General features: G+C 37.7%; 2 protein-coding genes across 4 annotated transcripts in view; one reads left to right on the forward strand and one right to left on the reverse strand.

The window, feature by feature from the left end:
* Positions 1 to 21870, reverse strand: part of EPS15 (epidermal growth factor receptor pathway substrate 15) — a 167694-nt gene that overhangs the window by 106520 nt on the left and 39304 nt on the right. For 2 of the 3 annotated variants that reach the window (XM_050750498.1, XM_050750663.1), the window contains exons 3-8: positions 15450 to 15539; positions 14288 to 14335; positions 11054 to 11149; positions 7203 to 7268; positions 4348 to 4473; positions 1791 to 1850 (exon numbers count right to left, since the gene is read on the reverse strand). In XM_050750498.1, coding sequence (XP_050606455.1) covers positions 1791 to 1850; positions 4348 to 4473; positions 7203 to 7268; positions 11054 to 11149; positions 14288 to 14335; positions 15450 to 15539 — 486 coding nt within the window. Of the gene's footprint in view, positions 1 to 1790; positions 1851 to 4347; positions 4474 to 7202; positions 7269 to 11053; positions 11150 to 14287; positions 14336 to 15449; positions 15540 to 16964; positions 16984 to 21870 lie in introns of those variants that run through there. The other variant, XM_050750585.1, reaches the window with a different exon arrangement.
* Positions 5607 to 6788, forward strand: LOC126932188 (small ubiquitin-related modifier 1-like). Its single transcript, XM_050750921.1, has one exon. The coding sequence runs from the start codon at positions 5711 to 5713 to the stop codon at positions 6014 to 6016; it is 306 nt and encodes a 101-aa protein (XP_050606878.1). The 5' UTR covers positions 5607 to 5710; the 3' UTR covers positions 6017 to 6788.

Consider the following 21870-nt stretch of genomic DNA (forward strand, 5'->3'; position numbering starts at 1 on the left):
AGTTTCTGTTTCTGCATTTTTTAAATGTAATATGTATCCTGCCTGTTTCATTTGGCTCTTGTGGAAAATGAGGAAAATTTAAGGAAGGGCCAAAAACAAAAGAAAAGGAAGGACAAAGAGAAACTAAATAATCAATACATTTGAAGCTGAGTGTGGTGGCTCACGTCTGTAATCCCAGCACTTTGGGAGGCTGAGGCGGGCGGATCACCTGAGGTCAGGAGTTCAAGACCAGCCTGGCCAATGTGGTGAAACTCTGTCACTACTAAAAATACAAAAATTAGCCAGATGTGGTGGTGCACTTCTGTAATCCCAGCTACTTGGGAGGTTAAGGCGGGAGAATCGCTTGAACCTGGGAGGTGGAGGTTGCAGTGAGCCAAGATTATGCCACTATACGCCATCCTGGGCGACAGAGCAAGACTCCATCTCAAAAAATAAAAATTAAATTAAATTAAATTAATTTGATATAATGAATTTATAAAACTCTAATATCCTCCAAACAGAAATACTGCCATATCCATGGACTATATGTAAAAATAGGTCATAAACTTGGCAACAAAGAAAGCCTTAACTAATTTTTTTTAATTAGACATTTTATAGACTACATTTTTCTAGTTATAATCCAATCAAGTTGAAAGTACACATCAAAGTAACAAAAACCAACCAAACTTAACCACTTTGAAATTAGGAAACATATTCCTAACCAGATAACAAAAGAAAACTAAAAACTATCTAAAAAGCTGTATAAAGGAGAAAACTTTGTACCAATATCTATGGAATCTCGCTAAACCTGTATTCAAGGGTAAATATATCCTTTAAATGATTTCAGTATTATAGATAATGAGAACTGAAGAAACATAATACTCATCTCCAAGAAATTTAAAATAAAAAGAATAAGAAAATATAACAGGGAATTAAAAGTTAAACATCATTAACTTAAAAGTTAAAACATAATAGAAAGGAAAAGTAAATTCAAAAGATGTTTTTTCTAACAGATCAAGAAACTAGACAAAATCAGATTAAGTAAAAAAAAAAAAAAGTGAGAGTATTCTCAAGACTTGGCATGAATAAAGAGAACCACCACAAAAGAGAATATCGCAAATTTGTAGCAACAAGTTTGAAAGTAAAAGAAATTAACAATTCCTTACCAAAATAAAAAGAAAATTTGAGAGTAAAAGGGAAATTAGAAATTTACCACTGATGAATTCACAGCAAAGTTTTATCAAACCTTTAAGGAAGAGGTGAATACAATCCTATTTGGAATTAACTATTCAATTACTAAGATGACATGTCTTCAGATAAAATGTCAAAACTTTTCTGCTTTCACAAATGAAGTGAAACTCAAGTGTTATTCATGTTTCTTTTTAATGAAATAAAAGGAAATGTGAAATATGGGGGATACATTTGAAGCAAAATTATTCCATAATAGAACCAGGTGCTAAGATACCTGGTCAGGTTGTGATACAAAAGATTACTTTACAGTAATTATACAAAGTATATGTTCCTGTGTACCTTAAAGCCAAATAAAATGAAGATGGCAAACCACACATTTTCTGTTATCCATTTGTTTAGAAAATAAATTCTATGTAAGAATGTTCAACCAGTCGGGCACAGTGGTTTCATGCCTGTAATCCCAGCACTCTGGGAGGCTGAGGTGGGCAGATCACTTGAGGTCAGGAGTTCGAGACCCTGATGGGAATACAGTTTTCCTCTAAGGATGAACTAAAAGAGGAAATTTGCACGTGAGAAAATCATTAAGATAGTGAAGATGTTGAGAGCATTAGATTACTTACAACTGCAAACTCATCTCTGTCAAGCATTCCATCATGGTCAATATCACTCAACTCCCAAACCTTAAAAAGAGGAGAATTGAAAAAGATTAATGTTCTTTCAGTTCATGTGCTACTTGAGGGCAAGGAAAGAAAGTATACTAGTTAGGCATGGTGGCTTATGCCCATATGGCCTCCTAGCACTTTGGGAGGCCAAGGCAGGAGGATCACTTGAGCCCAGGAGTGTGAAACAGCCTAGGAAACATAAAGAGATCCTGTCTTTACAAAAGATAAAAATAAAAAATTAGCTGGGCATGGTGGCGTGAACCTGTAGTCCAAGCTACTCAGGAGGCTGAAGTAGGAGGATCCCTTAAGCCCAGGAGATCAAGACTGCAGTGAACTATGATATGCCATTGCACTCCAGCCTGGGCAACAGAGCTAGACCCTGTTTCTTCAAAAAAAAAAAAAGGATACTGTTGAGAGTTAAAAGTAGAGCTAGAGATAAGCAAGTGTCTGGTTATAATTGCCTTGAAAGGAGTTTGGGCTTTATTCTAAGTGCAATGGAAAGTACTAAAAAGTTACGTTTAAGTAATAACAACACTGTATTTATAGTTTAGAAATTCCACACTAATCACACAGGGGAGAAATAGTGGGAAACAATACTAATGGCGTTTAAATCAGTATTTATTGAGCACCTAAAATCTATGTAACATTGATCCAGTAGTAGTACTAATATGGTGATATGGTGGTTGTCATCATCATAGCAGCTAGCATTCAAAGAGTATGTAGCAATCATGGTAAAAAGTAGGACTTAACATACATTATCACATTCAATCCCTACAATTCTATAAGCTGAGAATTATGTCCCTTTTAAAGATTAGAAAACTTAGACATGGCTTTCTAATGACTTGCCCAAGGTCACACAGCTAAGAAGTGGTGCAGCCAGGATTTGACCCTATGTAACCTGCTGAAGCAGGGAATTAAAGAAAGGGCAGCCGGGTGCGGTGGCTCACACCTGTAATCTCAACGTTTTGGGAGGCTGAGGCGGGTGGATCACCTGAGGTCGGGAGTTCAAGACCAGCCTGAATAACATGGAGAAACTCCACCTCTACTACAAACATAAAAATTAGCTAGGTGTGGTGGCACATGCCTGTAATCCCAGCTACTCAGGAGGCTGAGGCAGGAGAATTGCTTGAACCCAGGAGGCGGAGGTTGTGGTGAGCCAAGATCACTCCATTGCACTCCAACCTGGGCAACAAATGCTAAACTCTGTCTCAAAAAAAATTTAAAAAAATAAAAAATAAAGAAAGGGCAAGAGATATAAAGAGAGTAGATAAGGTTTGAAATATGCAGAGGATTATGGAGAAATCACTGTGGAAACAGTACAAGAGTGACTGGCGGTACAGAGAAGCCCAGCTGAAGCTGGTAAAGATAAATTTACAGCAACACCAATCTTACTACACCTGCTCAGTAGTCCACATGCACCAGAGAAGGCAGATAACTTACTTCACACTTTTTCATCAGGCAGGAGAGACAGAAAAATAACATGGCAAAGGGGGCTAAGGATAGACATGAAGCTGTAGACCAAAAGACAGGGGAATAAACTTTTACTTTTACAGGAGGAAAATAATTCATGGCGAGGGATATTGGGGATAGTTGCATAATAATGGAAATGTAGTTAATACCACTGAATTGTACACTTAAAATTGGTTAAGATATTAAATTTCATGATATGTATATTTATCACAGTAAAAAAATTGAAAAAACGGGAAAAGTAAAAAAGTCAGATTTTTTTCTTTTTTTTTTGAGACAGAGTCTCGCTTGTCGCCAGGCTGGAGTACAGTGGTGTGATCTCAGTTCACCGCAACCGCCGCCTCCTGGGTTCACGTGATTCTTCTGCCTCAGCCTCCTGAGTAGCTGGGACTATAGACTGCGCGCCACCATGCTCGGCTAATTTTTGTATTTTTAGTAGAGACGGGGTTTCTCCATATTGGCCAGGTTGGTCTCGAACTCCTGACCTCATGATCTGCTCACCTCAGCCTCCCAAAGTGCTGGGATTACAGACGTGAGCCACCGTGCCCAGCAAAGAAGTCAGATTTAAAGGTCTTAGTAAAACCAGTCAAAGAATTAGTCTTGCAAGTTTCTGGAAAAGAGCTCTATAAAGACGGAAGTACAAGTTACAGAGTGGAATTTACGGTTTCAGAGATAAAACTATTCCTTACAACAAGACACCATGATACAGCCACAGAGTAAATGGCAGACATAAAATACTGATGGTCTCTAGAAATTAACTCAAGCAAATAGAAGGGCAAGAGTATACAGCACAAACTAAAAAAGGACCTACTTAAGGGGCTTATGTATGTAATTAATTTCAACCACTCATTTTTACAGGGAATAACCAAATACAGAAATAAGCTGGCAATAATTTTATACATTAAGTCAGAAAACAAAAAATCCTGTAATGATACAACTTTAAAATAAGATTTGTACATTTTTAACAAAGAGCTATACATGCTCCTAGTATTATAGATATAAAATTAAAACACATAAAAATTAAATTTAGGAGTAAATAATATCTTACTCTTCCAAGGATATCCACAGGTAACTTAGAGTTGAGCAACACTGGTTTCACTTTATCACCAGATAAAAATCCATTCACTGGGCTTAAACTATCAAAAATTGCATCATATTTGGCCTTATCTTCATGCTACAATAAAAAACAAAATCACAAGTTAAATAATAGAGAAAAGGATTTAACTACAGTTATAAAAATCAAGTCCTTAAAGAATAGACTACATATGTTTTTAAACTATCTTTCAGAAAACATTTTTCACTTTCATCAAAATACAATATTCATTGTAAAGATATGCAAGAAAAAAATACATAGGAAACAATAATTTCAAAGTGACTTTACCCAAGAGTCTAGTGTTGCCCATTGTTTTTGTAGCTGGAACACCATCTTTATTTTCCAACTACTGGGTTAGAATCAAAATATTTCAGAGGTAGAAGGGCTTTGAAGAACATCTAGTCCAACCCTCTCACTTAAATAGACCAACAGCAAAAAAGTAACTTTTATACGAACACACAGCTAATTAGTGACATTCCATGACTCTCTAAAGATGATATGAGGTACAGTTCAAATAAATAAAAAAAAATTTTTTTTTGAGATGGAGTCTTGTACTGTTACCCAGGCTGGAGCGCAGTGGCGCTATCTCGGCTCACTGTAGCCTTCACCTCCCGGGTTCAAGCGATTCTCCTGCCTCAGGCTACCGAGAAGCTGGGATTACAGGCGCCTGCCACCATGCCCAGCTAATTTTCTTGTACTTTTAGCAGAGACGGGGTTTCACTACATTGGCCAGGCTAGTCTTGAACTCCTGACCTCATGATCTGCCCACCTCAGTCTCCCAAAGTGCTGGGATTACAGGCGTGAGCCACAAATAAATTTTTAAAAATAAAATAATTACTACAGGAATAAACATCAAGATTTCTCCATTTTTCCCAAAGCAATATTTCTTTTTCTTGTCAATAACAAGATATCTCCTAAAATTTTAAGTTATTTGAATAACATGAATAACTATTCTTCATTATTTGCCCAGTCAAGGCCATATTCCCACACTTTTGAAACTTAGTGCACAGTCCACAGCATACAAAGACATACAAATAAAAATGGTTTTCAAAAAAACTGTACACATTTATCAAAGCTCATTTGATCTGCTATAGTATAAGCATTTTCAGATTACAAGTTTTAAAAATCTAGTACGATATGATTTGGCTCTGAAAAATTATAATGCAAAATACCTATTTCTAAAAAGATTTCATAAAGAATTGTTTGTTCACGGTGTTGTGCTGTGGGGAGGGGAGACGGATTTGTAAACCCCAGAGCGAGGTTCTGCCTACCCAAGGCCGCTGCTGTGCGGAGACCCCCGGGTGAAGCTACCGTCATCATGTCTGACCAGGAGGCAAAACCTTCAACTGAGGACTTGGGAGATAAGAAGGAAGGTGAATATATTAAACTCAAAGTCATTGGACAGGATAGCAGTGAGATTCACTTCAAAATGAAAATGACAACACATCTCAAGAAACTCTTAGAATCATATTGTCAAAGACAGGGCGTTCCAATGAATTCAATCAGGTATCTCTTTGAGGGTCAGAGAATTGCTGATAATCATACTCCAAAAGAACTGGGAATGGAGGAAGAAGATGTGATTGAAGTTTATCAGGAACAAACGGGGGGTCATTCAACAGTTTAGATATTCTTTTTATTTTTTTTTATTTTCCCTCAATCCTTTTTTATTTTTAAAAATAGTTCTTTTGTAACATGGTGTTCAAAACGGAATTGAAAACTGGCACCCCATCTCTTTGAAACATCTGGTAATTTGAATTATAGTGCTCATTATTCATTTTTGTTTGTTTCCATTGTGCTGATTTTGGGTGGTCAAGCCTCAGTCCCCTTCATATTACCCTCTCCTTTTTAAAAATTACGTGTGCACAGAGAGGCCACCTTTTTCAGGACATTGCATTTTCAGGCTTGTGGTGATAAATAAGATCGACCAATGCAAGTGTTCATAACGACTTTCCAATTGGCCCTGATGTTCTAGCATGTGATTGCTTCACTCCTGGACTGTGACTTCCAGTGGGAGATGGAAGTTTTTCAGATAACTGAACTGTGGAAAAATGATCTTTCCTTAACTTGAAGCTACTTTTAAAATTTGAGGGTCTGGACCAAAGAAGAGGAATATCAGGTTGAAGTCAAGATGACAGACAAGGTGAGAGTAATGACTAACTCCAAAGATGGCTTCACTGAAGAAAAGGCATTTTAAGATTTTTTTAAAATCTTGTCAGAAGATCCCAGAAAAGTTCTAATTTTCATTAGCAATTAATAAACCTATACATGCAGAAATGAATACAACAGAACACTGCTCTTTTTGATTTTATTTGTACTTTTTGGCCTGGGATATGGGTTTTAAATGGACATTGTCTGTACCAGCTTCATTAAAATAAACAATATTTATAAAAATCATACTAATGCTTATTTTATTTTAATTGTACAGAAATAAAAAAGAAAAAATGCCTAAAAAAAAAAAAGAATTGTTTGTTTTAGAGTCATATAGAAAATACATAGTTAACCAGAATTTTCAAGTAAGAAATAATACCAGTGGGGTAAACTATCTTTTAATCAAATATTTTAGTTAATATAGGATTATGACATCACCATTTTTCTTTACATTATAACAGATACACGATTAGATCAATACTGTCACAAAACAACTGACAGAGCCAAAAGATTCCTCAGAAACACCAGTAACATCATCTCCCCTACCTTTCCTTAAACATATATATGAAAGTCTAATGCAGATAGCAATATATTTCAGAGGTAGAGAGAGAGTGGATAGGAAGCAGTGAAGGGGTAAGAGAACAGTTACAAAGTTTACTTACTTTTACAGCCCATGGGAGCTCAGCTGCAGAGGTTCCACTGATTAGCAAAGGACTACTGGTATCATGCTACAGAGGAAAGCAAAGCACAAGAAGAACTGAAATTCTCACATCAAGAAGCAATGAATAAAAAATGGTTTTTGGATTTAAATATATTCATACAAAATGCTAGATCTCAATGCACATAGGACACTATTTTACATTTACCAGACCATCTAAGTAACAATGAAACAAAGTGATTATAATACCGTATTTTTACTGTACCTTTTCTGGTGTTCCTTTTGTTTTGTTTTTGAGATGGAGTCTTGCTGTCACCCAGGCTGGAGTGCAGTGGCGCGATTTCGGCTCACTGCAACCTCCGTCTCCCGCGTTCAAGCAATTCTCCTGCCTCAGCCTCCGAGTAGCTGGGATTACAGGAATGCACCACCACACCCGGCTAATTTTTGTATTTTTAGTTGAGATGGGGTTTCACCATGTTGGCCAGGCTGGTCTTGAACTCCTGACCTCAGGTGACCCACCTGCCTCAGCCTCCCAAAATGCTGAGATTACAGGTGTGAGCCACCGTGCCCAGCCCCTTTTCTGTTTAAATACATAAATACCATCATGTTACAATTACCTACAGTATTCAGTACAGTGTGGTATTCAGTGCTGTGTTAGTTTCTAGGCTAGGAGCAGCAGGCTATATATCATGTAGCCCAGGTATGCTGTAGGCTATACTATCTAGGTTTGTACACTCTGATGTTTGCACAATGATGAAATTGCCTAATGATACATTTCTCAGAATGTATCCCTGTTGTTAAGCCATGTATGACTATAATGCAGGTAGGCAACAAATCCCTAAATTAACCTTCTGACTACATGCCTAAACATAAAAGTGGAGAAATTCTCTAACCTTAGTAGAATTAAATTCTTAGTATGCAGACCAAAAACTTCTAAAATGTTGAGTTTAAAAACAAGCAACGGGCCGGGCGCGGTGGCTCAAGCCTGTAATCCCAGCACTTTGGGAGGCCGAGACGGGCGGATCACGAGGTCAGGAGATCGAGACCATCCTGGCTAACACGGTGAAACCCCGTCTCTACTAAAAATACAAAAAATTAGCCGGGCGAGGTGGCGGGCGCCTGTAGTCCCAACTACTCGGGAGGCTGAGGCAGGAGAATGGCGTGAACCCGGGAGGCGGAGCTTGCAGTGAGCTGAGATCCGGCCATTGCACTCCAGCCTGGGCGGCAGAGCAAGACTCCGTCTCAAAAAAAAAAAAAAAAAAAAAAAAAAAAAAAAAAAAAAAAACAAGCAACTAGTTACTGGGAGGATCACTTGAGCCCAGGAGTTCAAGGTAACAGTGAGCTATGATCGCAGCACCATATTCCAGCCTGGGCAACAGAATGAGTCCATCTCTTAAAATTTAAAAAAACAAAAAACAAGCAAGAGGAGCCATAAAATACCTGGGGAAAAAAAGGAGTGAGGTGGGGAGAACTAGGCATACTAGATTTAAAAAACATGTCACCAAATGTGATAATTAAAACAATGTAACATCAGCATATGGTACGGATAAATAGATAACAGGTAAGAACAAAAAATATCCAGTAAGCAATCAAAATACGTATGAGAATTTAGCACACAATTGAGGTGGCATTTCAAAGGGAATGAAGAGACAGGAAGTGAAGGATGGATTGTTTAATAAACTGTATTGACTATACTTTCTGTAGGGTAGCCATCCTGAAAAAATATAAAATTGAATCTAGGCTAGACGTGGTGGCTCACGTCTGTAATCCCAGAACTTTGGGAGGCCAAGGTGGGCAGATCACCTGAGGTCAGGAGTTCAAGACCAGCCTGACCAACATGGTGAAACACCGTCTCTACCAAAAAAAAAAAATTAGCCAGATGTGGTGGTGGGTGCTTGTAAACCCAGCTACTCAGGAGGCTAAGGCAGGAGAATCGCTTGAACCCAGGAGGTGGAGATTGCAGAGAGCCAAGATTGCACTATTACACTCCAGCCTGGGTGACAAGAGCAAAACTGTCTCAAAAAACAAAACAAAACAAAACAAAAACAAATAGAATATGCACTCACATCCTACATCAATACTAACTTAAATGTAAAAAATAAAAAATAAAAATTTTTAACCTGTACACAAAAGACAATAATAAGCCAGGCTCAGTAGTACATGCCAATTGTCCCAGCTATTTGGGAGGCTAAGGCAGAAGTACCACTTGTGCCCAGGAATTCAAGGTTAGCTTGGGCAACATAGCAAGATCCTGTTTCTTAAAAAAAAAAAAAAAAAAGACAAATGACATAATAGGAAAAAAAGACTTGCAACTCATACAGACAAAGAGTTAATGTCCTAATAATTAAACAGGCCCTAGAATTCAATAAGTAAAAGAGCAACAACCAAGAAAAATGGGCAAAAGGTATAAACAGACATTCACATAAAGGCAATGTAAACATAAGAAAAGCTTATAAGAAAGCTATTATTAGCACAAGAAAAGCTATTCAACCTCACTCCATAAAACCAAAAGGATAAATTTAAAATTACATACTGTCACTTATCAAACTGACAAAGATCTAAAAGTTTAACCAAAGTATGCCAGCCAAAGTGTACAGCAATAGGCACTCAAACAATTGCTGGAGGGAGGGTGAACTACTGAAAGCAAGTTGACAAAATACATAGAAATTACAAAGGCAAAAACTTTTGAACAGCATTTCTACTTTTGGGAATTAACACATATAAATACATTCCTGCACATGCAAAATAACGTATGTCCAAGGTTATTATTCACTGCAGCATTTTTTTTATAATGAAAGATTCAAAATCACCTAAACATCTATCAATAGAAAGTTAATCATAAACACAAGCAAAGAAATACTACACAGCTATAAAAAACAAAGTGGAAGCTTCTATGTAATTATATATAAATACCTCTAAAACTTAATAAGCTACTTACAAAAGGTATAGAATTATGTGTATAGCAGGAGTCCCCAAATCCCCGGGCCACAAACTGGTACCCGTCCATGGCCTGTTAGGAACTGAGCTATACAGCAGCAGGTGAGCAGCTGGCGGGCAAGCATTATGGCCTGAGCTCCAACTCCTGTCAGATCAGCAGCAGCATTAGATTCTCATAGGAGCACGAACCCTATTGTGAACTGCGCATGTGAGGGATCTAGGTCGCACGCTACTTATAAGAATCTAATGGCTGATGATGTGGAACACTTTCATTCTGAAACCATCCATCCCTCCGAGGTCCATGGAAAAATTGTCTTCCATGAAACAGGTCCCTGGTGCAAAAAAGGTTGGGGACCATTAATATATAGCATGCTACAATTAACATAAAATAAGAAAATAAGTATTTATGTTTCTTTTCTTTTTTTTTTTTTAAGACAGTGTCTTGAGCCATCAACCAAGCTGGAGAGCGACAGTGTGATCATGGCTCACTGCAGCCTTGAACTCCCAGGCTCAAATGACCCTCCCATCTCAGCCTCCCAAGTAGCTGGGACCAGACGTGCACACCAACACACTCGGATAAATTTTAGATTTTTTTGTAGAGATGGGGTCTCACTTTGTTTCCCAGCTAGTCTTGAACTCCTGGGCTCAAGTGATCCTCCCACTTCTACCTCCCAAAGTGTTGGGATTACAGGCGTGAGCCACCTCGCCCAGCCTATGTCTTTTTACATATACATATAATAACTCTGGAAGGATACACAAGAAATTAACTAAAAACAGCAGTAGCCAATAGGGGAAAAAAGTCAAGTAGCTGAGTAAAATGGCCTAAGGTAAAATTCCTTTTAATATATTACTTTTAATTCTCAAATAACGTGGTGTCATAAAAATTAAATACAATTTAAATCTAAAAGCATTTCTTACAAATCTTGGTGGAGGAACAGCCAGGTTCAAACTACTTAGTGAAACTTCCAATCCATTCTGGGCACATGCTACAAGACGCAAAGCAACAAAGAATTCCTAAGAAAGAAAAGTATGAATGTTAAGAGCATTCTCCCTCTACCTACCTACCTACCTGCACACATACTTACAATCTAAAAATATAAAACAATTCTTAATTACTACAGAGGTCTTATGTAGCAACAAGTAGCATATTTGCTTCAAAAATATCTTGCAGAAAAATCCCATTACAAAGATGTTCCTAATATTTATGAATCATTATTAATAATATAAATGGGAAAATACATACAGATAGTGGAAACCATACAGAATACTAATGTTTTAAATAATACTTAGGGCCAGGCACAGTGGCTCACACCTGTAGTAAGCTCAGCACTTTGGGAGGCCGAGGTGGGCAGATCACTTGAGGTCAGGAGTACGAGACCAGCCTGGCCAACCCGGAGAAACCCCGTCTCTACTAAAAACACAAAAATTAGCCAGGTGTGGTGGCATGCACCGGTAGACCCAGCTACTCAGGAGGCTGAGGCAGGAGAATCACTTGAACCTGGAAGGCAGAGGTTGCGGTGAGCCGAGATCGCACCACTGCACTCCAGCCTGGGTGACAGAGCGAGACTCTGTTTCAAAAAAAACAGACAAACCAAAAAAATACAAATAATATTTAATGATATTAAGAGATGTATTTTATCATTTAATTGAGAAAAAAAGAATTAGAGAAAAAGCCCAGAAGAAAATAATACCTAAAATGTTATGAAAAGTCATCTCTGGATTGTGAGATTATAAATTTTGAAACTGGGATAGTAATTCAAATGACTTAATCACTGTGATTCCAGAAAAACTACAGAAAATAACTGTGCAATATCAAAAAAAATTATGTAACAGTTTAACTTCAAAATACTTATAAATCTCTCCCAAAAGTCCTTGGATTTTTAGCAGTTGAAGTCTTAGTCCAAAACTTAATAAATAAATGCAAAGAAGCTGAAGCAACTGGTTTTCAGCTGTTCTGAGTTAGTGTCTGGGAATAGACATGATAACAAAAGTCTTTACTCCAGTTACAATTTGTCCAACCTGTCAGTACCCTAGTATAGTTGCTGATGTAATCAACCCTTCCTACTTTTCTCAAATCCCATACTCTCCCCTACACCCTTCATACCCAATTCATAACCCATTCTTACCACCTTGCAGATTGTCTGCTTTTTACAATCCCTTGCCTTCACTCAATTCTTGAAAAAATGCTATTTCAAGATATCCCCTTTTCTTCTCATTCATTCCACAACCTTCTGCGCAATCTGACTTCAACTCCTATGATTAGCTAGAAAAACTACCGCCTATGTCACAAATAATTTCCCAGCTACCAAACAGCCCTAAAACAAACAAACAAACAAAAGCCTCATCCTGATTATTCTCTCTGCAGCCTGGGAAAGTATCCTCCTGGAAGCTCTCCTCCACCAAACAGCTTCACAAATCCCTCCCAGGTCTCTTCTGACCTTTCAAGTCTCTTCTGTTGGAGTCAATGTCTTCTCTAACTGCTGGTATTCTAAGTATTCTAACACGACCCTCTTTTTTTCTCACTCTATTTGAGATTCAATTACTCTTAAGTAATCAAGTCTATTACCACAGTACGGATGGGCTATGAAGTGAAATAATTTTCCATTAAATTCTAGTTCTGCTACTTATAGTTGTGAGGCCACGGGCAAGCTAAAACCCTTCCATAAAAGGGGGGCTAATACCTACCTTGCAATGTATTATGAGCAACAAAATAAAAACCATGCTGCAGGAGGAAAGTGCCTAGTGTCATTTTTGTCACATGGAAATTCATTAAGTATTGGTTTCTTTTCTTTCAATTCATATGCTAACTTAAAAAATCTGTGCCAGGCAGGTGGCTTATACCTGCAATCCCAGCACTTTGGGAGGCCAAGGTAGGTGGATCACTCGAGGTCAGGAGTTTAAGACCTGCCTGGCCAATATAGTGAAACCCCATCTCTACTAAAAATACAAAAAAATTAGCCGGGTGCGGAGGCATATGCCTGTAATCCCAGCTACTCAGGAGGCTGAGATGGGAGAATCACTTGAATCCTGGAGGCAGAGGTTGCAGTGAGCCAAGATCACGCCACTGTACTCCAGCCTGGGTGACAGAGCAAGGCTCTGTCTCAAAACAAAACAAAACAAAACAAAAAACTATGCCTCCAATGGAAATTCAAAGTTTAACTGCAGACTCATAAATCCAGCCACCTGGAAGTAATAAGGCAACTCAAACTCAATATCCAAACTCCAAGAATTATAAGTAAAAAATTTATTTCACTGTAAAACCTTAAGACAGTGACCACATCTATCATGCTAACCTCTATATTTCTAAAGCCTGGTTCATCATAGGTACTCAACAAATATTTGCTGACTAAGTACATGGCACCTAGGTGGGCCCATACGAATTTTGTTTTCCTATGCCTCCAATATACCAAGTAGCCCTTCTACACAGAGACTCGAATGGGGACTACAATCTAGCCCTGAAATCTTAATTAAAAGACTGGATATTCTGACCCTCTCATCAAATTTCTCCAATATCTGGCTTTGATCCTGCTTCAGCTATGCTGGGGGTGGGGAGGAGGCCTAACTTTGAGTAGTGGCACTGAGCAAACTTGTAATTCAATCCTTATACAACTCTGAAATCCATCCCCAACAATCAGAACTTCAGAGTACACTGATGGTATTCAACACCCTTGGACATAACCACTTTTATGTATTCTGGTCAAGAATTTACTTCTGGTTTATAAACCATTTTTTGGTTTATATATCAGGGGTAAGACCTAGACAAGAATACTCACATCTCACATGTGACTAACCAAGAGCTTCCTTTCAAATCTTCAAATCTACTAGACAATACCATCTTAACACTTACTTAATAACATTTACTTTTACTTATAACACTATGTAACTAGGAAAATTAATTAAAGAGCAAAGTCTCTCTGAAAGACAGAAAAATAAACTCCAGGAGAACAATGTCACCAAACTAACACTAACTATTAAGACTTCTATTAACATCTAGTGACTGGAAATACTTTCATTGTTACACACTTGCCCTAGGCAAAACCCTAATGCTGGTAAAAACCAATTCTTAGCTTCAAAATACAAAAAACCCCTGCTGGCTATTTTTTATTTTGAATCACTCAAAAAACAAAAATCATATGAATATCTGAAACTTACTTGTTTGTTCAGGATACCTTTGCCATCTGTGTCGGCTAAATCCCAAATCTGAAATTTAGGGGGAAAATATCAATGTATATTTTAAGAGTCATCTGAATGATAAATGAAATCTCTGCTATTTACAACCTCATGCTCTCTGGTAATCAGATACAAGAATCATAGAATTAAGAGTAGAAAGAAATCTTAAAGATTATTTAGTGCAAGCTTGTCCAACTTGCAGCCCACAGGCCACATGCAGCCCAAGATAGCTTTGAACGTGGCCCAACACAAATTCATAAACTTTCTTTAATAAATTAAGAGGGTTTTTAAACGATTTTTTGTTGTTGTTGTTGCTCATCAGCTATTATTAATGTATTTTATGTGTGGCCCAAGACAATTCTTCTTTCAATGTGGCCCAGGGAAGCCAAAAGATTGGGCACCCCTGATTTAGTGCAACCCTTCACAAAGATACTACGGCCCAATAAGAGTAAGTGACTTGGCTCAAGAACACTTAAGTCACCAGGGAAAGAAGTGAAACCTAAGTTCTAACTTCCAGTCACATGCCTTTTTCACTAATCCAAGTTCTAACTCTGACACCAATGCTCTTTCTACTAGAATGTACATACTATTCTTGATTTTGGATCCTTAAGATATTCTTTTCTATGTGCAAGTTGAGATGATTAATGTTTATTTGTGAATAATTAAATTATTAATAGTGATTATTTTTCAGGATTTTGAATATATATCAATATCATGTATAAGGAGTAGACAGGGGAGGGGCTTTCCATCTCTTTGTGCTCTTTTTAAAGCCTCTCATCCCCCACTCTATTCACCACACATTAAACAGAGACAGTTATAACAGAGGAAGTAGGGATAGAGCCAAGTTTGAGTGTGTGGCAAGATTCCCAGTCTTCACTGTTTCTCCCCACCAAATGTCCTTATTACTTCCTCATTTTATCCTATTAAAAAGTAGTTTGTTTCTAAAAATCTGAAAAACACCTTACTTTTCAAGAGGGTAAATCACTATGCTACAAATTCCCTTCATCCTATTATTAAAATGGTTTCTATGACTGGGTTCTAACTTCTAAATTTCTTGATGGTGTCTTTCTAAATTTGAATCCAGTTCATCTATACTACATATTCCTTACAAACTCATAATCTAGTTATAATGAACAAACACTACCTTTCCAAGTATCAAGTCTGGAAGCCCTGATTTTTTCAGGAAAGCAGCAGCATCAGAAGCAAACACCCTTCCAGTATTGCCTGTATCAACCTGAAAAGATACAAATCCATAAGTTGACAACAAAATACAAAGGCAAAATTATCACCATTTACCTGCCTTCCATCCCTGTGATTTGGGACCTGGCTTTTGCAAGAAAGGAACGAGAATCCTTTGACTACCATGGGTCAAAGAGTATGTGGAGAGACATATGAGTAGAGTACTATATAGACAGCACTAGAAATTTACAAAGTGTTTTTTTTTAATCATGCCCTACTATACAAATGAGAAAAGTAAAGCTCAGAGGATCTCAAAGCAAATTTGTGGAGTTGTAACATCAACACTATCTTCTATAGCTGTCATTTAAATTCCAATTAAATGGCACTAGGAAGAAAAGGGAAGCACTTCCTACAGAGGTCTTTTGACAAATAGGAATAGTTGCACATGTTACACGTGCCTCTTCAAACATCTTTCAATAATCAACTTTCACTTTTATACCTACTCTTAGGAACTGCAGCACTTTAAAACAAATCAAAGCAACAGCAGCTCTAAAACCAGCAGTGATTCCATAACAAACTTGAAGAAACATTTTTAAAGCTGTTAAGTTCCTAAAACATATTAGGGAACATATCATTTTAAGTAACCGGGGACTTTCCTTTAAGACAGAATGAGGTCACAAGAACAGAAAAAAAACAAAAAACAAAAAACAGGGAAAAAAAAAAAAAAACAAAACCTCATTTTTGTAAAGATTTCCTAAAGTTCCATTTGTAAAAATAAAAAGTACATTTTAAAAAGTCATGGGAAAGGTAACAAGATACTAGTATACTTGTGAGATATGTTTTTCCAGTTCAGTTAAAAGATTAAGTTTACTGTAAACATATACTGTACAAAGCATTCTGGACAGTCCAATCCTAGCAAAGAAGCAAAATGGAAAACCTTTCTTTCAAGTGGTAGAACATGGGAAAAATCAAGCACTCGGCAAAGAAGAAAAACATGGCCTAATCCTTCAAATCTGGAATAAGGGGAAGCAGAAGGGTTGGGAAACCTGCCTGTAGAATTCTCCAGAACTCCTTTTCTTTGCCTGCTTCTTGATCAGCATGGAAAACAAATATCCATACCCAACATAACCTATTAAATATAGAAGCATTCAGGGGAAACATCGTTCAAACTCTATGAAATAATTACGTATCGTATCCCAATAAAGAATTTTACTATATTCCATTCTTTTGGTTATCCTAATAATATAAACATTTAGTCTTTGTCATCTATAGGCAGTTTCTGAGGTATTCTGATGCTTGCCTAAAGGCTCTGCCATAGGCAAGGCCAGAAGCTATAGGCCAGAAGCTGATATATCTTCAACAAAGAGTCTCAGAGCCTCATGAAAACGACTATACTTTTGATATAGTCTGAATTATTAGCATTTCAAAAAGTGGATTTTTGGATAAAGACTTCTCAGCTGACATCACACGACTTTCAGACCATATTGGTAGATGAAGTCAGGATTTCCAGGACTCTTTTCAGTCTGGAAGAAGATGTACTTCAGAAAAGCAGACTTCCAATCCAAGATTCAGCTGAACAAGAATTACACAGGACTGAATGAACTGTTGTGGAAAATTTAATTATGGTTATTTACTTGGAATACTGTTGGTATTATTATAATGTTCTATTTTTTAGTAGCCATGTACATAAGCCCTTTCTGAGACGCTCAACTTAGTAGCCTCTGCTTCTGTAAACCGAATGAAATAGTTTTCTTTTTTTTTTCTCTTATACTTTAAGTTCTAGGGTACATGTGAACAACGTGCAGGTTTGTTACGTATGTATACATGTGCCATGCTGGTGTGCTGCACCCATTAACTCGTCCTTTACATTAGGTATATCTCCTAATGCTATCCCTCCCCCTGCCTCCACCCCACAACAGGTCCCAGTGTGTGATATTCCCCACCCTGTGTCCAAGTGTTCTCTTGCTCAATTCCCACCTATGAGTGAGAACATGCGGTGTTGGGTTTTCTGTTCTTGGAATAGTTTGCTCAGAATGATGGTTTCCAGCTTCATCCACATCCCTACAAAGGACATGAACTCATCCCTTTTTATGGCTGCATGGTATTCCATGGTGTATATGTGCCACATTTTCTTAATCCAGTCTATCATTAATGGACATTGGGGTTAGTTCCAACTCTCTGCTACTGCAAATAGTGCCACAATAAACATACGTGTTCATGTGTCTTTACAGCAGCATGATATATAATCCTTTGGGTATATACCAGGTAATGGGATGGCTGGGTCAAATGGTGTTTCTAGTTCTAGATCCTTGAGGAATCGCCACACTGTCTTCCTCAATGGTTGAACTAGTTTACACTCCCATCAACAGTGTAAAAGTGTTCATATTTCTGCACATCCTCTCCAGCACCTGTTGCTTCCTGACTTTTTAATGATCACCATTCTAACTGGTGTGAGATGGTAGCTCATTGTAGTTTTGATTTGCATTTCTCTGATGGCGAGTGATGATGAGCATTTTTTCACGTGTCTGTTGGCTGCATAAATATCTTCTTTTGAAAAGTGTCTGTTCATATCCTTCACCACTTTTTGATGGGTTTCTTTTTTCTTGTAAATTTGTTTGAGTTCTTTGTAGGTTCTGGATATTAGCCCTTTGTCAGATGGATAAGATTGTAAAAATTTTCTCCCATTCTGTAGGTTGCCTGTTCACTCTGACGGTAGTTTCTTTTGCTGTGCAGAAGCTCTTTAGTTTAATTAGATCCCATTTGTTTATTTTGGCTTTTGTTGCCATTGCTTTTGGTGTTTTAGTCATGAAGTTCTTGCCCTTGCCTATGTCCTGAATGGTATTGCCTAGGTTTTCTTCTAGGGTTTTTATGGTTTTAGGTCTAACATTTAAGTCTTTAATCCACGTTGAATTAATTTTTGTATAAGGTGTAAGGAAGGGATCCAGTTTCAGCTTTCTGCATATGGCTAGCCAGTTTTCCCAGCACCATTTATTAAATAGGGAATCCTTTCCCCATTTCTTTTTGTCACATTTGTCAAAGATCAGATGGTTGTAGATGTGTGATATTATTTCTGAGGGCTCTGTTCTGTTCCATTGGTCTATCTCTCTGTTTTGGTTACTGTAGCCTTGCAGTATAGTTTGAAGTCAGGTAGCATGATGCCTCCAGCTTTGTTCTTTTGGCTTAGGACTGTCTTGGCAATGCGGGCTCTTTTTTGGTTCCATATGAACTTTAAAGTAGTTTTTTCCAATTCTGTGAGGAAAGTCATTGGTAGCTTAATGGGGATGACATTGAATCTATAAATTACCTTGGGCAGTATGGCCATTTTCATGATATTGATTCTTCCTATCCATGAGTATGGAATGTTCTTCCATTTGTTTGTGTCCTCTTTTATTTCATTGAGCAGTGGTTTGTAGTTCTCCTTCAAGAGGTCCTTCACAACCCTTGTAAGTTGGATTCCTAGGTATTTTATTCTCTTTGAAGCAATTGTGAATGGGAGTTCACTCATGATTTGGCTCTCTGTTTGTCTGTTATTGGTGTATAAGAATGGTTGTGATTTTTGCACACTGATTTTATATCCTGAGACTTTGCTGAAGATGCTCATCAACTTAAGGAGATTTTGGGCTGAGATGATGGGGTTTTCTAAATATACAATCATGTCATCTGCAAACAGGGACAATTTGACTTCCTCTTTTCCTAATTGAATACCCTTTATTTCTTTATCCTGCCTGACTGCCCTGGCCAGAACTTCCAAAACTATGTTGAATAGGAGTGGTGAGAGAGGGCATCCCTGTCTTGTGCCAGTTTTCAAGGGAATGCTTCCAGTTTTTGCCCATTCGGTATGATATTGGCTGTGGGTATGTCATAAATAGCTCTTATTATTTTGAGATACATCCCATCAATACCTAGTTTATTAAGAGTTTTTAGCATGAAGGGCTGTTGAATTTTGTCAAAGGCCTTTTCTGCATCTATTGAGATAATCATGTGGTTTTTGTCTTTGGTTCTGTTTATGTGATGGATTATGTTTATTGATTTGCGTATGTTGAACCAGCCTTGCATCCCAGGCATGAAGCCAACTTGTTCGTGGTGGATAAGCTTCTTGATGCGCTGCTGAATTTGGTTTGCCAGTATTTTATTGAGGATTTTTGCATTGATGTTTATCAGGGATATTGGTCTAAAATTCTCTTTTTTTGTTGTGTCTCTGCCAGGCTTTGGTATCAGGATGATGCTGGCCTCATAAAATGAGTTAGGAAGGATTCTCTCTTTTTCTATTGATTGGAATAGTTTCAGAAGGAATGGTACCAGCTCCTCTTTGTACCTCTGGTAGAATTCGCTGTGAATCCATCTGGTCCTGGACTATTTTTGGTTAGTAGGTTATTAATTATTGCCTCAATTTCAGAGCCTGTTATTGGTCTATTCAGGGTTTCAACTTCTTCCTGGTTTAGTCTTGGGAGGGTGTATGTGTTCATTTCTTCTAGATCTTCTAGTTTATTTGCATAGAGGTGTTTATAGTATTCTCTGATGGTAGTTTGTATTTCTGTGGGAAAGGCGGTGATATCCCCTTTATCATTTTTTATTGCGTCTATTTGATTCTTCTCTCTTTTCTTCTTTATTAGTCTTGCTAGCGGTCTATCAATTTTGTTGATCTTTTCAAAAAACCAGCTCCTGGATTCACTGATTTTTTTGAAGGGTTTTTTTATATCTCCTTCAGTTCTGCTCTGATCTTAGTTATTTCTTGCCTTCTGCTAGCTTTTGAATGTGTTTGCTCTTGCTTCTCTAGTTCTTTTAATTGTGATATTAGGTTGTCAATTTTAGATCTTTCCTGCTTTCTCTTGTGGGCATTTAGTGCTATAAATTTCCCTCTACACACTGCTTTAAATGTGTCCCAGAGATTCTGGTATGTTGTGTCTTTGTTCTCACTGGTTTCAAAGAACATCTTTATTTCTGCCTTCATTTCGTTATGTACCCAGTAGTCATTCAGAAGCAGGTTGTTCAGTTTCCATGTAGTTGAGCGGTTTTGAGTGAATTTCTTAATCCTGAGTTCTAATTTGATTGCACTGTGGTCTGACAGACAGTTTGTTATAATTTCTGTTCTTTTACATTTGCTGAGGAGTGCTTTACTTCCAACTATGGGGACAGTTTTGGAATGAGTGTGATGTGGTGCTGAGAAGAACGTATATTATGTTGATTTGGGGTGGAGAGTTCTGTAGATGTCTATCAGGTCTGCTTGGTGCAGAGCTGAGTTCAATTCCTGGGTATCTTTGTTAACTTTCTGTCTCGTTGATCTATCTAATGTAGACAGTGGGGTGTTAAAGTCTCCAATTATTATTGTGTGGAAGTCTCAGTCTCTTTGTAGGTCTCTAAGGACTTGCTTTATGAATCTGGGTGCTCCTGTATTGGTGCATATATATTTAGGATAGTTAGCTCTTCTTGTTGAATTCATCCCTTTACCATCATGTAATGGCCTTCTTTATCTCTTCTGATCTTTGTTGGTTTAAAGTCTGCTTTATTAGAGATTAGGATTGCATCCCCCGCTTTTTATTTTTTGCTTCCATTTGCTTGGTAGATCTTTCTCCATCCCTTTATTTTGAGCCTATGTGTGTCTCTGCACATGACATGGGTCTCCTGAATATAGCACATTGATGGGTCTTGACTCTTTATCCAATTTGTCAGCCTGTGTCTTTTAATTGGAGCATTTAGTCCATTTACATTTAAGGTTAATATTGTTATATATAAATTTGATCCTGTCATTATGATGTTTGCTGGTTATTTTGCTCATCAGTTGATGCAGTTTCTTCCTAGCATCAATGCTCTTTACAATTTGGCATGTTTTTGCAGTGGCTGTTACCGGTTATTCCTTTCCATGTTTAGTGCTTCTTCAGGAGCTCTTGTAAGACAGGCCTGGTGGTGACAAAATCTCTCAGCATTTGCTTGTCTGTAAAGGATTTTATTTCTCCTTTACTTATGAAACTTAGTTTGGCTGGATATGAAATTCTGGGTTGAAAATTCGTTTCTTTAAGAACGTTGAATATTGGCCCCCACTCTTTTCTGGCTTGTTGAGTTTCTGCCAAGAGATCCGCTTTTAGTCTGATGGGCTTCCCTTTGTGGGTAACCCGACCTTTCTCTCTGGCTGCCCTTAACATTTTTTCCTTCATTTCAACTTTGATGAATCTGACAATTATGTGTCTTGGAGTTGCTCTTCTCGAGGAGTATCTTTGTGGAATTCTCTGTATTTCCTTAATTTGAATGTTGGCCTGCCTTGCTAGGTTAGGGAAGTTCTCCTGGATAACATCCTGAAGAGTGTTTTCAAACTTGGTTTCATTCTCCCCTTCACTTTCAGGTAGACCAATCAGACGTAGATTGGTCTTTTCACATGGTCCCATATTTCT

The sequence above is a fragment of the Macaca thibetana genome, chromosome 1 (genome assembly GCF_024542745.1).
Source record: "Macaca thibetana thibetana isolate TM-01 chromosome 1, ASM2454274v1, whole genome shotgun sequence".
Lineage (NCBI taxonomy): Eukaryota > Metazoa > Chordata > Mammalia > Primates > Cercopithecidae > Macaca > Macaca thibetana.

Coding starts and splice junctions, on each gene's coding strand:
- LOC126932188 (XM_050750921.1), top strand. CDS start 5,711: ATGTCTGACCAGGAGGCAAAACCTTCAACTGAGGACTTGGGAGATAAG.